Here is a 16,521-nt window from a genome sequence, read left to right as displayed (position 1 = left end):
AATCAATCACAATGACCACCACTTAGTTTTGGTTAATATGAGGCGCAGTAATTCACAAACAATATTTATACATCGGCACATATTTGTATATCAAAACTTAAGATAGAATGGTTAAGAAGCACGATGTCATACTTTGATGCAAAGAAGCCAGTCTTGAGCTGTTTATAGTGTAGTAGAGCGTGAGAATTCAATTTATACATTTTTTGAAAGAATACTGTCAAACGTGGTATAAATTTTCCAAATATTGGCGCCTGCCAGCGAGCAAAGCTGTGCATAACAACAAATGTTAGCATTTTTATAATAAGGAAAAGAAATAAAGCTACTCATTACAAAGCATTGTCTAATCTTGAATTAACGGCAAATAAGTAAAATACACGTTTAAAGGTCGTCTTCGATATATATCTATATCTATATCTATCTATCTATCTATCTATCTGTATATATATATATATATATATATATATATATATATATATATATATATATATATATATATATATACGTGTGTGCGTGTTTGTGTGTGTGTGTGTGTGTGTGTGTGTGTTACTTACTGTGATGTCCAGTTTGTAATTACGTGCAATTAATTCGTCTTCGCGCAAATTTGTTTTATCTCTCGAGGTATAAAGTTCTGGCTCTTCTTGTTTCAAGAAAACGTCGTTGACGTACCTATTAAAATCCAGTTAAACTAGATTGTCATGGATAAAAATCAGTTATGTAATTATCAAAAGTCTCTAACTTTTCTCTATGGTACATTTATATATCTTGCTAAAAGACGAATACCTAGAGGTAACACAAAGTATCTTCCATAAAGGCGTTGATTTATTCATTTCATTGAAAGATAGAAAATTCAGTCAAATTGTACTCATGCTTTCGTCTCTGAATCCATCTTTTCATGCATACCTCCTCATGTACATATAATTCGCTAAATAGGAAGCTATTTTATTTATTACTATTAATATAATAAATATTATTATTTCTCTCTCTCTCTCTCTCTCTCTCTCTCTCTCTCTCTATATATATATATATATATATATATATATATGTGTGTGTGTGTGTGTGTGTGTGTGTGTGTGTGTGTGTGTAGCTAATAGCAATTTCATTGTTTTTTGTTTATGGGACTAAAGTCGTAAAAGTCTTAAAAGTCACAATTTTTCATTTTTACTGCCCACACATTCACTTTACACGCTATATGTTTAATATGTCCTTTTGCACTATATCTATTCGGTACAAAACAAGTGCTAGAGAGTGGAATCACTGCTATAGATCCAAACGTTGTCATGTATAGCTTTGTTTGCAATTTTTTGTTGTAATTTAGTTCACTAATAATTACCAGGATATCGAATAGAAGAGTTTATCCTTTTGACTTTCTTGAAAATCACACCAGAACCGTAAGCGAGGTTTCCGAAATTGCCTCCCAATTTGGTTTGTTTCAGTAGTAAAGTAGAGTTCTGTCCGAACGGTTGCAAAGTCAGGCTTGTAAGGTGGAGCTTTTCCAGGTGCTGAAAAACCACACACACACACACACACACACACACACACATATATATATATATATATATATATATATATATATATATATATATATATATATATATATATAAACTTACATGTAAGAGAATTTTAAATTTGTACTCTACGCACACTTGAAGTTGAAAACAGATCAATATGCCCATATCTATTTGCTTGTACGTACCAACCTGACTGACAATGTTATTTGGAATTATAATAATCTTTTAATATTATCAAGCGTTCTTTTGATGAGTTAAATGATGTCAGTTTCCGTCTGTTTTACGTGTCTTTCTTATATTTATTTATGAGAGCACTTATATAAGGCAATGATTTCCTTCTAACTCATGAATTTATTCTCTTGGAAAAAAAGCTCTATAGACTTTTCGATCTGTTGGAAACAAATATCCGATTTGATATACACATTTTATACGGTTGGCATTACAAACTATAAGAAATAACTCACCAGCATCTGTCACGAGTGAATCTGGAACATAAAGTAAAATATTTTATATTCGGCAGAGGAAGGGTTCTAGTTGTTTTCTTGTATCCATTGCCGTGTGTAAAAGGTATAGGTATGAATATAAATTATTTTTCATAACAGGTATTCGGACAATACATTAGGAATACTCTGTGCAAGACTTTTCAGTAAGCAAATGGCATGGTTACACGATGATCATTAAGGAGTCAACACAAAATGTTAAAAAGTACTTAACCTTGATTAGATTCTATATGTATCATTTCGTACATTGTAAAAGCGTTTTCATTTTCACAAGTGCAATTATTTGCACATGCTGTTTGCCATTGTTTTGAAGAAATTTTCCAAGATACTTGTGAGAAGATGCGTACAAAAGTCAGTGATCCTTACTTAACGGATGAAGATTGATGGGTTTGTTAGTATATTCTGCGTACCACGAACATCTGCATGTCACGTGGTATAAAGCGCTTGCTTTTACCCATCACTGCCATCTCAAATATGTCCGCATGGTTTCGAGTCCCGAGCTCAGCCAAAGTGAGTATGTGAGAATTCTTGCCAGAAGCTTCCCTTTGATTCCGAGGTTTTATCCAGGTTGTTTTTCTTCTCCATTTATACTGGCCACCATGTATAACTGGTTGTGTGTTGAAGATGGTGTCAAACCTAACACAACAACACAACAACTGAATTACAAAATTAAATATCGTATGAAATCATTAAATATCATAAAAACCAAAAAATGTAGGATCGAATAAATGTGCAAGAAAATTTGCAATTGCACCAACAACCATAAGTATGTAGAACAATTGATGAAATACTGCTTACGAAATAAGGCTATTTTTGAATAGACTATTGAGAATATTTTGTGCATTATCGTGAATGTTGCGTATTACAAACTGTAATATTAATTATATGAGCAATTAAAAATTAATGACGAGGCAAATATGTGACAATTGAAATGAATAATCCAAGTGATTGTACAAAGAGTACTAAGACAAATCCCTTACCAAAGCAGTATCCGCTTGATTGAACCGATGGTCCAAGCTTGTACATCATAAACGTGCTACAATTGACAACTTCTATGGTTTTTACGGGGTTGCACACATCGAAAAATGAAATTATGCAGGCATTGCGAGTAACTCTTCCATCACTTGAGCTTGGTATTGAACCTTGCAATAAAAGAAAATTATAATCGAACATAAATGCCCCACAGACATATTGCTATTAGTTTGCTTAAAACATTTGCTTTCATTGAAATATTTCATAAATGTAACTAAACAATGTTGGTAACAAATCCAAATGTATTTCATACTTTTACTAATCTTGCTTGCATTGCATCACATGATATCTGATTTCTGCATCTATGTTTCAATGTTTAGTGTCGCTATCTTTCAGTGATTGTTATTATGATAAGTTGTTTTTGGGTAGATCCTTCGCAAGCCGGGGAATTAGCCTATTACGAAGGAAGAACATCATTCTGCCTAGTATTCACGCCACTTTATAGTTTCATGGATTTATCATAAAATGGACACTTCCTAATTTTTTTGATATATGGAATTCTCGGGATGTCCTAATTTACAAATTTATTTTTATTCGGGATAGCATTAATTAAGTGAATTTGCTTTTTGTGTCTTGTTTTATTGCACGTGACAAACAATACCGATCCCATATTTAAAAGTACGGATAAATCATACAATCGTGAAGTGAGAAAAAAGATGCAGGTTTGAAATAAAGTCTACTGAATGCGTGGTTGTTAATTGATTCAACGAAATATGTGTAGTATTTGCTCGTTTAAGAGTCATCCAAGTGACAACGAGTGTTGTCTTGAGGTATGTGGGAGCAAGGAAAACATAGGCATCAAGCCAGCCCCGAGTTGTTGCTTGATTCGTTCGGTAGTTATACTGTCTGTAGGACACCGTTATTGCTATATGTTGTTGAACGAACAAGTTGATCTTGAATGGTCCTCATCGAAGTGCATTTTTACATTTCCTTTTTATTTTTGACTGACTTTGTCAGTTAGTCAAAGGTGTGTCTATATACGTAACATCTAAAAAGCAATAAAAACCAAACCAAACAAATATATAAATGAAAGACAGATAAAAGATATTAAATTATGTTGCAACACCTATCTTAAATTACTGTCTCAAAGTCTGCTAAAAGTTCTGTATTTAAAATGATTTTTACAAAATATCTAAGCATAATCACCATAAGGAGGTAAACTCCAACAAAATCTCTTTAACCAATGGAACTGAGCGGGTGAAGATATTAATATAAAGACATTTCCATACCTAAATATATATGTTGTCCATTTAATGTACATAAATTGACATGTATTAACATTTTGTTATGTAGAATGTTTTATTTAGCTCAGTGTTATATATATAATTAGGGATCCTGTTTAAATTATACGAATATAGTTTATAGTAAAGAACTTAAGAAATAACCTGAAACGTACTTTTTCATTTAAACGTTTTACTATATGTGTTATGGATAGGTGTGACTAAATATTTGAAACATATAAATAATTAACTTACGCCAGGATCTACCAAAAATTAGGTCAAGATCCAACACTATGCACAAACTATTTCAGTGACGCGTGCAATACGAAACGAATAGACCTGCAAACCAAAAGTACCTTTGCTACTATAAACCCAGAGCAGGAATAGTGTATTTTTTTACCAAACTTCAACAACAATGGAATCCTGGTAGACCTATAATTGCCGTCATTAGGAGGCCCAGAAGACATTATCAAAATGAAAACAAAAATTAGGATCATAACGTAAGGACATAACATACTATTTTATTAAACGCAAAGCAAGTAAAGTATTACTGCCAGAGACTGTATACAGGTTTTGTTTCCTTACTGAGACATCCGTGTACACACATTTACATCGAATAGTGAGGGTATACAGAAGTGTACAACAGCATTTGAAGCAATAACTGTACAATATTCGCTAATTCGCGTACAACATCCATTGTTAGTCTTCAAACTTAATTAAATTTTAATCAGTTATAAAGAGTAAATCTAGATCTGTCCAACCATCTCGTATGCTAATATTTTGTGCAAAGATAGCAATGTCAATTTGTGGCTTCGGCGAAGCTTACACCATACCGGTGGGTGCGCTTCAACAATGGTAAATACATGAATTGGCAACATAGAAGACACATTTGGGACTTCTTCATATCAAAAGCAAACAATATCCATCCTTCAGAGAAGTTTCGGTAGATGTTTCCAATTCAAGCCAAAGCTTTTCAGGACACAGCAATAGACTGGTACAGAACGAACTCCACAGGGACATCTCCATATAACCAAATGATAAACTGCATTATCTTATCTCATCATACTGTCATTCAAAATACATCATTCGGAACATCACATTGAACTTTTCATCGAGGATACGTAGAAATTGATCTGACCATGAAACATTTCAAATAAAGGTCTGAAGAGTTGTCTGAATATTGTTGAGACAACACAATCGGCAACGAAAATACACATACATGATTCACTATAGCATAGATAAATGTATACTGTTGATTTAATACCATTTGTCCTCACCAATCATCCAGGCAACCCCATCATAGGTCGAATCATCGAGAAACAAAGGTTCAGCATGAAAGGGTGTAAGACACTCATGAAAATCATCCGAACAAACCAGTCTTAGTCTACCACAGATGTAAATGATCCCATGAAATATTACAGCAAGTTTACGCCAATCACACGCCATCACTATACTGGCACACCTTAACATGTGGTGATTAAAGGTGCTAAACTTGTCAATGTATGCCAAACACATTTACCAGCACTTTTTATACCACAGCGACGAAAGACTATTTGAACATTCGTGGCCCAAGCAGAACATGAAAGCACAAACAATGCAATTTATCTCATCACATGAAAGTTATGCGGCTTTAATTTTGACGTAGAGACCGAACAGCTGTAAAAACCTGCATAGATGACAAAGAAGATGGATACAAGTCTACTTGCTAAACACTTCTGTTTACCCGGCCTTACTTTAAGTGAAAGAGCACTATTATAAATTACTCAAAACCGGTACTGGAGTTCTGAAACCAGGGAAGTAATTAAAACATAATGGTTGGGACACCTTAAAACACTGAAAACAAGCGGAACAAATCTAAACGCTTCCACAACAACACCCACAGGCAGATAAAATCACGTTCTGTTTAAAACCAACATTTTCATTTTATTCATTGTGCTCATACGGACATATAGTTACTACTTCTGTTTTAAATAAATTCATGCTGACTTCATTATCGTTATAGTTATTGGTGACATTGTAGAAACAATGCCTTATTGAGATTAATATAATCTATGTTGGGGTTTGGACCGAGACAAGGAAGTCCTAGTCAAGGCTCTCCCGAGGGGTTGAGACAATACAATGTAGCCCCATGAATGGAATTTGCTTGTCTCGTTACAAACACAGACATATTTTTTCTCATCCAATCTTTCCATTTAAATTAATACAACCCTGCACTTTTGCAATATAGTTAGCAGATTCAAAACGCAGTATTCGTCAGTACTATTATTGCCTCTCACTCTGTACAATGGACATCCGGTTTTTCATTATTTAATGAATATCTGAATAATTATCTAAGTAGAATCTAACTATATAGACTGATCTTAGAAAAGAAACAAATAATTTAAAAATACAACTTACAATCGTTATATAAAAGCGCATTAATTTCTACTTAGGAGAACACAGAAACATAAATTCATTTGATATTATTATTGTATTATCACATTTAATTGATATTTTATGAAACTAACACGAACAATTACTATTTCGTTTTACAATTATACCTTTCAACATTCATCGGTTCAAAATTTGGAAAAGGTTCTATGGCAGGCAACATTACGGAAAAGTACACATCTCAGTCTAACAAAGTGTGAAATGACCGTGAGGAGAATTAAAATGTGATATTCTTGGACATTTTCTGTCTTAAACATATTCAAGTGTTGCTATCACTTGTACAGTGATACGCTACATTGAAATATTGTGGAATAGAGATTGGACTAATGAAACAACCATTCTGATTGATAAGTGCAATAATATTTGCTTACAATGTTTGATTTAACTGGGGCTGGTTGGATGTGTTCGAAAAAGATTGCAGAATTAGATACTTTTAGTTACATTTAATGACGCTGACCTGAAAGTTTACTAAGATACATATGAAATAAAATTTGCCATTTTGTGTATAGTTTCTAGCATAATACCAGTTACCTAAACTTCGTGTGCATAGGTGTGTCTGTCTCTTTTAAAATGGTTTGTATGGTGTGTTATCAAAGTTGCAGAGGTCTTTTTGTTATATATCTTTGTTATTGTTGTTGTTGTTTGATTTTATTACAACTCCGTCAGGCACAGCAGAAATTAATAGGTTTGTTTCTGCTTAAAAGTAGTTTCTAGCGCGTGGATACCATAACTGAGACGACCTGTCTAAAACAACCAGACTAAGATAATACAAGTAAGGTTTGCAAAACAGCTAGCATCATCCTTCGCATGTTTGAGAAATAGTATTATTAATGTATTGCGATATTGATTGCAAGATCACGCCTATTTGTCAGCATCAGAAAATCGGTATATACACGAGACGCGAATTACCGGGTCATGATCTGAAAAACTAAACTTTATTACTTGATAATTATATTCTTGCTATATACCTATCAACTTTGAGATAATCATAATATTTACAGTTTCAAATTCATTATAAGGGAACCTCATGAACTTTACCAATATTGAACATCTGTATGTGAGTTGTACTGTACGGTGATGTGTTGGTACGAGAACCTTTCAACTATAAAACATCCAACGATGTCAAATGTTTTCGTAGTCAGCGTGACATGTAACCATTATGATTGGCGTATGAGCTAGGCTTTTAGTAAATTTCTACCTCGGAGAGACGGGGTATGATCTGTTTGGGGCGTGATTGGTTTTTAATTGGACCCGTTTTGTAAACGGTCCGACAGATTTGTCTGTTGTTATGTATATTTAATTTGCATTGCTTTTAGTTATTTATTTTTGATAATGTGACATTGTATGTTGGACTTGACCTTGTCCAACATCAGTTTCATTTTCTACCTAAGTTATTGATTTCGTTTTTGTAGTAGACACGTTGATCTCAGTCTGAGTCTAGAATTGTACAAGTTCCCTATGAATATCCGGGTGTAATTGTTGTTAACTACACATTTTATATTGTAATTTTAGTAATGTATTTCTAATCGTAAAAAAAAATATTTTATTTTGCAAACATTAAGAGCCTTCTAGAGGAGGTTATTTTCAATTGGGTATCGATTATTTTTAGAAAAGGCTAATTGTGACCTGAGGTCAGATAGAGGACTATATAACTGTGTTGCTGGAACAAAATTAATTGTTCCTGCTTTGGGATGTTGTCAGAATCAGTTGTATTATTCTTGTGTCCAGAAATTCATTTGCGATGAAATTTGATGTATTCAAATTATTTAATTGAAATGATCCTTTTCTGTAAAATTTCAGAGAAGGATTTTATTTTTGCATCGTACTTTTGCGATCCAACAAAAGACTGTAGGCATATCAACATTATAGAGGCCACCAAAGGCACATCAACACCTTCAGCGTTGGATTTAATTTGGATTTCCACTGAAGTTTATTCAGAACTTTAACTATTAGGACCTGTGTCTACAATTCTAGGATTATTTGGAATTTAATACGTAATACCTTCAGTTCCTTTGTTTTCATGTTCACTTTGTAATTCTAGGGAAATAAATTATTTTTTGAATTTCGCAATGCTTTTCTTTCTCACTCTATTGTCTTACTTATTTTAAGATCATATGATCGTAATACAATATAGGGTGAAGGGTTGGAACTGACAAGGTTGAGACAAGCCAGGGACAAATTTGGGGGAAATCTTGGGCCTTATGAAATATGCGTCATAAAATGATATTTTCCAGTTTTGACCGCTGGAGAATGTAGATCCTGACTGCGTAACCTAAACGAGGGTGTGTGTGTTCCCAGATGAAATCCAAAGGATTAAGTAATCCTACTCGAGAAATTAGTCAGTCCAGGTTTACTGCAGAGGGAAAGTCTAAGGGACTCCGTAAAAAATAAGTTATTTATCTCGTTAAATAAATTTAACATGTATAGTAAGAACTGATTTATCCATGTCTATATCGATTAATTGCTCATTAATTCATTTGTGGAATAAAGTTTTGAATTCTTTCTATCGAGAAAATCGGTGCGTGTCAACTGACATCGTTCGGGTGGTAATTCAAGGCCCACAGTATCGCGTAACAGTAATCAAATAGGTATGGTTATGTCATAGTTCCAGTTTAGATTGCAAGTAGCCACTAGAAAAGACATAAATCCACAGAAATAGGAATGTGTATCAGATCAGGTTGCAAGCTGACCATAGCTTAGTTCTGTTGAATAACGATAAGACGATACCTGACGTAAAAAGAGTGGGAACCTTGTTTGATTACAGGAGAAGAAAAACCTGAGAAATATTGATTTTGTATGTTGTATTGTTTTAAATAGTTCCATACTTGCAACACCATGTAGTGGGAACACAGACCACAGACATTCAAGTTACGCTTGATGACCAGAAGGGGATGGAAGAGAGAGAGAGAGAGAGAGAGAGAGAGAGAGAGAGATAAATAAAATTATGAGTACAATCAATCACTCGATACTTGATGAAATTGGTTTATTTGTTTTATCGGTATGCAGAATGAATAATTGCATTTCCCATAAATTCTGCAAATCTATTTCTGAGAAAAAGTGTACGATTTAAATATCATGTTTAATTTTATTTTATTTATGTAATTTATTAAATCTTTATATTTTCCATGCGGGAGCTTGTGGTGTTCAAGTCCATGTCTTTACTCAGATATCTGTTACTCCATCCATTAATTTAATATTTTACCTTATTAATTACTCGATCCGGGCAATAAGGCCGTGGTCGATCATCTCCTGCATGACGATAACACAAGCACTAGGCCAGGTGGGGGAAACTCCTCAACAACTAACAATATGAATGTTAAAAAATGAATGGCTGTTTTTCATTGTTGCATTAACAAAACCATTGTTGCAACCTTTCATATAATTTATTTGCGGCTCTTGTTGACATTCCATTGCAACGGGCACTGCTATTATATCCAGACAAATTCAAGGATCGAGTAGATCCAGCCTTGCTTAAGAGCATTATAATACTATATCAGAAAAAGATGGTATCAATTTCCCACTTGAAGGAAATGATAGTAAAATTCTGGTTCTCTATGCGGGTAGAGAATTGTTAGGTATATGATAAAGAATAGTATATATTGTAATACCACTTTACTTTAAGAAAACCGATGGTGCTATTGTCTGTTCTTGTGTAGGAGCGTTATGGGATATGAAACTACATACAAAAACTATTTTGTAAATATTATATTAGAAAGTCGTAAACAAGCAACAAAGAGGCACCTCATCAAATTCCAACCAAGGTCAACGAAATTTTAGCCACGGCTGAGGCGTTCTTGTAGTTTAGATCTTTATCAAGAGAAAGCTATGCATCTGTATCCTAAACATGATTAATACACGTTTTTTATTTAGGATTATCTTTAGCAGTGTTGTAGGAGAAAATGTTCAAACTTCATCGTTGATTGGATAAAGTATACGGAGTACCTCCTCCTTTAGTAAGAATGTCAAAAGGGTTAGCGATAGAAGACATGGACCAGATGCGCGATTTTGGTTTGATGAACTGACACAATAGTTGATTAACACGCCGAAAAAAATTGTTGGAAGTTTCATAACTGTTAATACATGCATCAGATACTTCAAAACTATGTAAATTATTACATTAAATGCAGCTACAAGTAGGCCAATGCCTGATGTAAGGGCTAACGCCCTATTTATACTGCGCTACAAACTTACTGATAACAATTTGCGATTAACGGATTTGATAATATAAATTGAAATAGTATGACGCAGCGTGGACAAGCCTTTACAATGAACAAGTATCGGTTCGTATAGGTCAGAAATAAATCTCACAAATGGAGTAATCATATTGCCGGTGTAACCCAATAAGCCAATGAACAGTACAGAATTTGTCCACCAACCTAACTCGGAGTTGGTATTAATATAATTCTAGGAAAGATTTAAAACAAAAACGAAAGTTTCATGATATTTTTTTTTACTGATGATACGCATATAAATCATATAAAATAAACAATAACTGCTTTATATAAGTTTCAATTGTAATCATAATTAAACGTACCATTCATCCATATTGGGAAGTAGGTCCCACACATACCGACATCTAAGTTTGAGTAATTGGTTGGCATGTTGTACTGATTGACTTTATACCATTTAGATTCCAGGAGGGCATCAGACACATAACCTTCATTATCCGCTAGGACGTAATTTCTAGCGCGACGGTCTAAATCCGGAAGTGTGCCATACGTTCCGGTACAGTCTTGTCCTGTAAACGGAAACATAAAAAAGAGGATATTTAACGAATACTAAGTATGATGCCGGTCATGATCACCAAGAACTATATCATGTCAACTCACAGCATCGAGATCGGCAAAGAATAATAGGTTACTTTATTGTCATTCTTCTCACGCACTGCACATCTAGTTCTAGCTACATTTTCCTATCTGCTTTTGATTAAGATTTCTTTCTGACGTACTATTTGAGCAGAAGGAGCGAGTAGACATTGAATGGTCGACCCCCTACTGAATTCGAAATTGAATTGAGGGCTGCGTAGGTAAAACATTAAAGTGGCCATAACCCCACGTACGCCCTCGACAAATGTTTAAATAAATCACAAACCATATGAGTCCTGACATGTAATTGAATTTCGTCTTAAGTCTAACACAGTCGCTCCAATCAAAAAATGAAACTGTACATCTGGCAGTTTGTGATTTAGAAACGACATAAATTTAGTTGTGTCCTTATGTTTGTACAAATGACAATGCATATTGCAATGTTATGTGCGAAGTATGTAATTCGTATTCGTAGTGTTTCTTTAAACTTGTAATAAATTCAAAATTGCTCATTTGTCTTCATTTCACTTTAATTTTAAATGCTACATAGACTCGATCCCTATTCAACCCTATTCACTTTCAGTCTTTAATGCCAGAGTAGACTTAATATAGCATAATATACTAAAGTATTAAAGATGCAATTTGTTCCATTATACAATGTTCATGTTACTGTGAATATTGGCTTGGAAATATTGTATTGCTATAAATGTTAACAAATTGGGTCGGACTTATGGTTACTTAATTTACCCAATAAACATGATCCTGTGTAGGTACGATGCTTATAACATCTTAAACGTATTGTTCCATATATATATAAAGAGAGAAAGATGTATATATATATATATATATATATATATATATATATATATATATATATATATATATATATATATATATATATATATATATATATATATATATATATATATATTAGTTAGCTTGTGATTAGTTTTCAAGTGCGCGTTCAGAATACTGACACTAGAGTCATCCATCTTGACTGTAACAGGCAAATCGAAATAAGACATTGTGTTTTTTCAACACCGGAAAAATGTTACATGTAACGAAATATTCGCATCAATGCACCTAAGTGAGGTTAACTTCTTTTCGTGCAAAAAGGATGCACACATTTAAAATAATATTTCGGGCTTCCTCCAATAGAATAAATTTGTGCCAAGCTATGAATAAGTTTTCCTTTTCTTATTTTACTGGTTATTGAATTTATTAAGTATTTCTTGCTATTTTTCCCGACGATTCGGATTACTACTAGTAATTAAAATTATATACTATCAGCACAAACCTCTAATTTAGTTGTTCAGTCTATACATGTTATATAATTGATTTATTTTGGTTCAAATTCTGCTTCATTAGAAAACCTCCTTTCTTTATTTGATAATATGCTCATGATTCTTATTGCAGCGAGGCAATGAAATAGGAGGAGCCGTGATCTCTAACATTTGCCATTTTATTTTTCATTGTATAAAGTTCTTGCGACCGAGAACATTGCAGTCTTGTGCGGTTATTCGGTAAACACTGTAAAACTAATAGTCAGGTTAATCTAACTGCTACTGAATATCAATGTGAATGCCACAGTACATAATACGTCACATTGTGTACTAACACCAGTATGCGTGATCCAGGAATATTCTCTTGTGTTAATACGAAAATAAAAACTGCAAACTTGTTATTCACCTATTTTGTTACATCCGATAAAAATGTCTGTTAAATTTGTATCAGAAGACAGCTCTTTGAAGAATAAACCCATGTCCAATTTGGTATGATCTGGTTTCGAAATTTCTTTTCCCAATACAAATATGAACCTTTTTGAGATTTCTAAAGCATTATACAGATCACCCCTCTCTCTCAACACGTACATACCCCTGGCCAACAAGTCAGCCTTAAGCAAAATAAACGACATCAGAATGATCTTCATCTTTCTGGCAACTGCAAGGAGAGGAAATAATTTCGCAAAGTCAAATACTATATTATCAATAAAAATGAAACCCAGTGAACAGACAATGACAGTTAACCTCGTGATGTATCTGTATATTTAGTTGTTGTTGTTGTTATGGGGTTTAACGCCATTTTTCAGCGCACGATAGGCTATATATGGCGACCAGTATTAATGATGGAGGAATAACCCGGGAAAACCCCGGAAAGAACCACCGACCCACGAGAAGCTACTGGCATGCTTTCTCACATATCTACATTGGCTGAATCTGAGACTCGAACCGGCGCAGACAGAGGTGAGATGGTAGTGATCCGTAACGGCGAACGCTTTAGACCACTCGGCCACTCGGGGCCCCTCTTTACATTTAGAGTTTTCGTATGATATTTGTATAGCATAAAACATGCTATATTAAACACTACAATAATCACTGGCATTAATATTGCATAGACTGCTCCGGTGGCCTAAGTGGTTTGATGCGGGAAGTCGAGGGTTCGATCCCCGGCCGAATCATATCACATTCTTATTAAAATGATTCTAACAGCTGCCTCGCTCGGCACTCAGAATTAAGAGCTTAGTGTTAGGACTGGTCGGCCTGGTGTCAGGATAATGTGACTGGGTGGGACATGATGTTACATATCTGCAGCATGATGCCCCAGTGCTAGACATCACTATAAACTACCACACTGCAGACAACTTTCAAAATAGCTTAATTTGGAGTCTGCTGCCGACATATTTTAATAACTACTTACGTATATCAAGGATGAACAACAGGTAAAAAATTAATTATATCACTTATAGATGTGGCTTTTTAAATGCGCTTCTGTGTTGGTGAGAAAAAATCATCCTAAGGCATGCTCTTTCGAATCTAACTATGCAATTGGAAAGCAGAAACTCATTTTAGATTAAAATGATGGTAGCCTTATCATAAGCAGCATGTGCATGTCATAAAATGCACGTGCTAAAATTATAATATATTTAGACACGACTGACATATTTTTAATTCAACAAGGCCAACACAACATCATTCACCCTACAGCTGGCAGTGGCGCTACTGTCACTAAAACAATATTAACTTTTCTCCAATTATTCTCACTTCTAACTAGTAATAAGTGTATGCTACAACTATGCATATGTCTATTCATTCTATACTTACTATAATGTCAGTTAATGACGCGGTTGGTTTGGTAAATTGTTAAGAACGGAGACAATATTGAAGGCAAGTAATAGTTATTGTTTGCTTTCGTTGGTTCTAATACCACTTTCAACACATTATTGAATATCAGGCCCGTAGGCCCAACGACACATCCAATTACCCAACTCTGGTTATCTTGGGCTGGTATTGAACCCGAGACACTTATGTTATGAGTTTGTCTTTATACCAACAAAGAGGACCTCGGGCTTCCAAAGCGAAGAAGAAGAAGAAGAAGAAGAAGAAAGAAAGAAAGAAAGAAAGAAAGAAAGAAACAATTTAGGAATATTAACCCGTTGAACATTTGATTATGACAAATTACAATGAACTTAATAAATATATTATTATTCAAATTATGATTGATGTAATTCATTCATTCGTTCGTTCGTTCGTTCATTCATTCCTTCATCCATTTATTCACTCACTCATTCATTAAAGAGTGTAATCTGACCTCATATATTCCTTTGAAATGGTCTGCTTATCTTATTAATTCGTCCCGACGCACAAGCAACGTCTGTGAGCGTTTTTGGAGTGAATGAATAATGAGGTGGTGTTTTTATACCATCGATGACAAAGTTTAGTAATATTCCTTCCTGGATTTTAAAAATGGGATTTTGACAAAATATTCCCCATGCTAATATTAAATGAATTCTTAGTATATATGTCCTTATACTGAGCTGCAACTGTCTTTTGAGTACCTTAATTGTGTTCTAAAATTAGCCTTCTTGGAAGTCCATGAAAACGTGTTTATACAAATATGTATGCATGCCGTAATCAATATTTGCGTTTAAAGCTACTAAGGGATCTATCGTTGTAACAGTTGTACATACACCTTGCAAACAATGTGTGAGCAAAATTTATTTTATTTTATTTTATTTATGAGAGAGAGAGAGAGAGAGAGAGAGAAAGGGCAGTTACACAAAACAGCTCTACGGCTCATGTTCACTTTTATTGTTTTCTTTTTTACATCGCGATAGCGTGAACAACAAATTTTTACAAAAGTCATGTTACTGAAATAAAATTAGTCAATTCTTATCAATTTTTATGTGCTGAACACGAATATGACAGTCAAATTGCAAAATTGGCTCTAGTTTTTTTGTTATCTGCAAGAAATTAATGTTTACATAACAAAATGCATTTCAATAGTAAAAGGTCAACTGTAATAGCCTACCTATAAAAAATCAAGTCATTGACTACATCTTAGATTTCTTCGCCTGTCTCTTGTACAGCTGTTCGGGAGCATCTCTGAGGAGTGTCCAGCAGTAGTCAGCCAGCATTGTAGTGGACCATTTTCCCTGGTATCTTTGTTCCATTGTTGCGATATCTTGATGAAAACGTTCGCCGTGTTCATCACTAACAATACCACAGTTGCTAGGAAAGAAATCCAAATGGGAATGAAGGAAGTGAATCTTTAGAGACATATTGCAGCCAAGTTTCTTATACTTCATCAACATGTCTTCTACTAGTTCCTTATAGTTTTCTGCCCTAACATTTCCGAGGAAGTTTGTAGAAACTAGGCGAAAAGCATTCCATGCTTGTTTCGCGTCACCTTCCAGCAAGTTGTTGAACCGGTCATCTTTGAAAAGCTCTCGAATCTGAGGACCCACAAAAACTCCCTCTTTAATCTTTGCTTCGCTGAGTCGAGGGAATTTTTCATGCAGGTATCGGAATGCTGGCAAAGTCCGGTCAATGGCTTTCACGAAGTTCTTCATCAAACCTAGTTTGATGTGAAGGGGTGGTAGCAAGATTTTCTGAGCCTCAACCAGAGATGGGTGTTGGATATTCTTCTCTCCAATGGCTACATTCTGCCTGTGAGTCCATTCCTTCCTCATGTAGTGCATTTCCCTTGCTCGGCTATCCCACTCGCATAAGAAACACATGTATTTTGT

The 16,521-nt window shown here is 34.4% G+C and overlaps 1 protein-coding gene across 1 annotated transcript in view; it reads right to left on the bottom strand.

Moving 5' to 3' along the window:
• LOC149799347 (von Willebrand factor D and EGF domain-containing protein-like) overlaps nucleotides 1–16,521 on the bottom strand; it is a 40,298-nt gene that overhangs the window by 18,778 nt on the left and 4,999 nt on the right. Inside the window, exons 2-7 of the mRNA XM_089958669.1 lie at nucleotides 13,371–13,436; nucleotides 11,225–11,428; nucleotides 2,989–3,150; nucleotides 1,973–1,993; nucleotides 1,331–1,499; nucleotides 552–666 (exon numbers count right to left, since the gene is read on the bottom strand). Coding sequence (XP_089814795.1) covers nucleotides 552–666; nucleotides 1,331–1,499; nucleotides 1,973–1,993; nucleotides 2,989–3,150; nucleotides 11,225–11,428; nucleotides 13,371–13,425 — 726 coding nt within the window. The 5' untranslated portion in view covers nucleotides 13,426–13,436. The remainder of the gene's footprint in view (nucleotides 1–551; nucleotides 667–1,330; nucleotides 1,500–1,972; nucleotides 1,994–2,988; nucleotides 3,151–11,224; nucleotides 11,429–13,370; nucleotides 13,437–16,521) is intronic.

The sequence above is a fragment of the Sinohyriopsis cumingii genome, chromosome 5, assembly GCF_028554795.1.
Source record: "Sinohyriopsis cumingii isolate HCF-2022 chromosome 5, ASM2855479v2, whole genome shotgun sequence".
Classification (NCBI taxonomy): domain Eukaryota; kingdom Metazoa; phylum Mollusca; class Bivalvia; order Unionida; family Unionidae; genus Sinohyriopsis; species Sinohyriopsis cumingii.
Note: the sequence above shows the minus strand (reverse complement) of the source record. Positions and strands in the feature narration are given on the sequence as shown.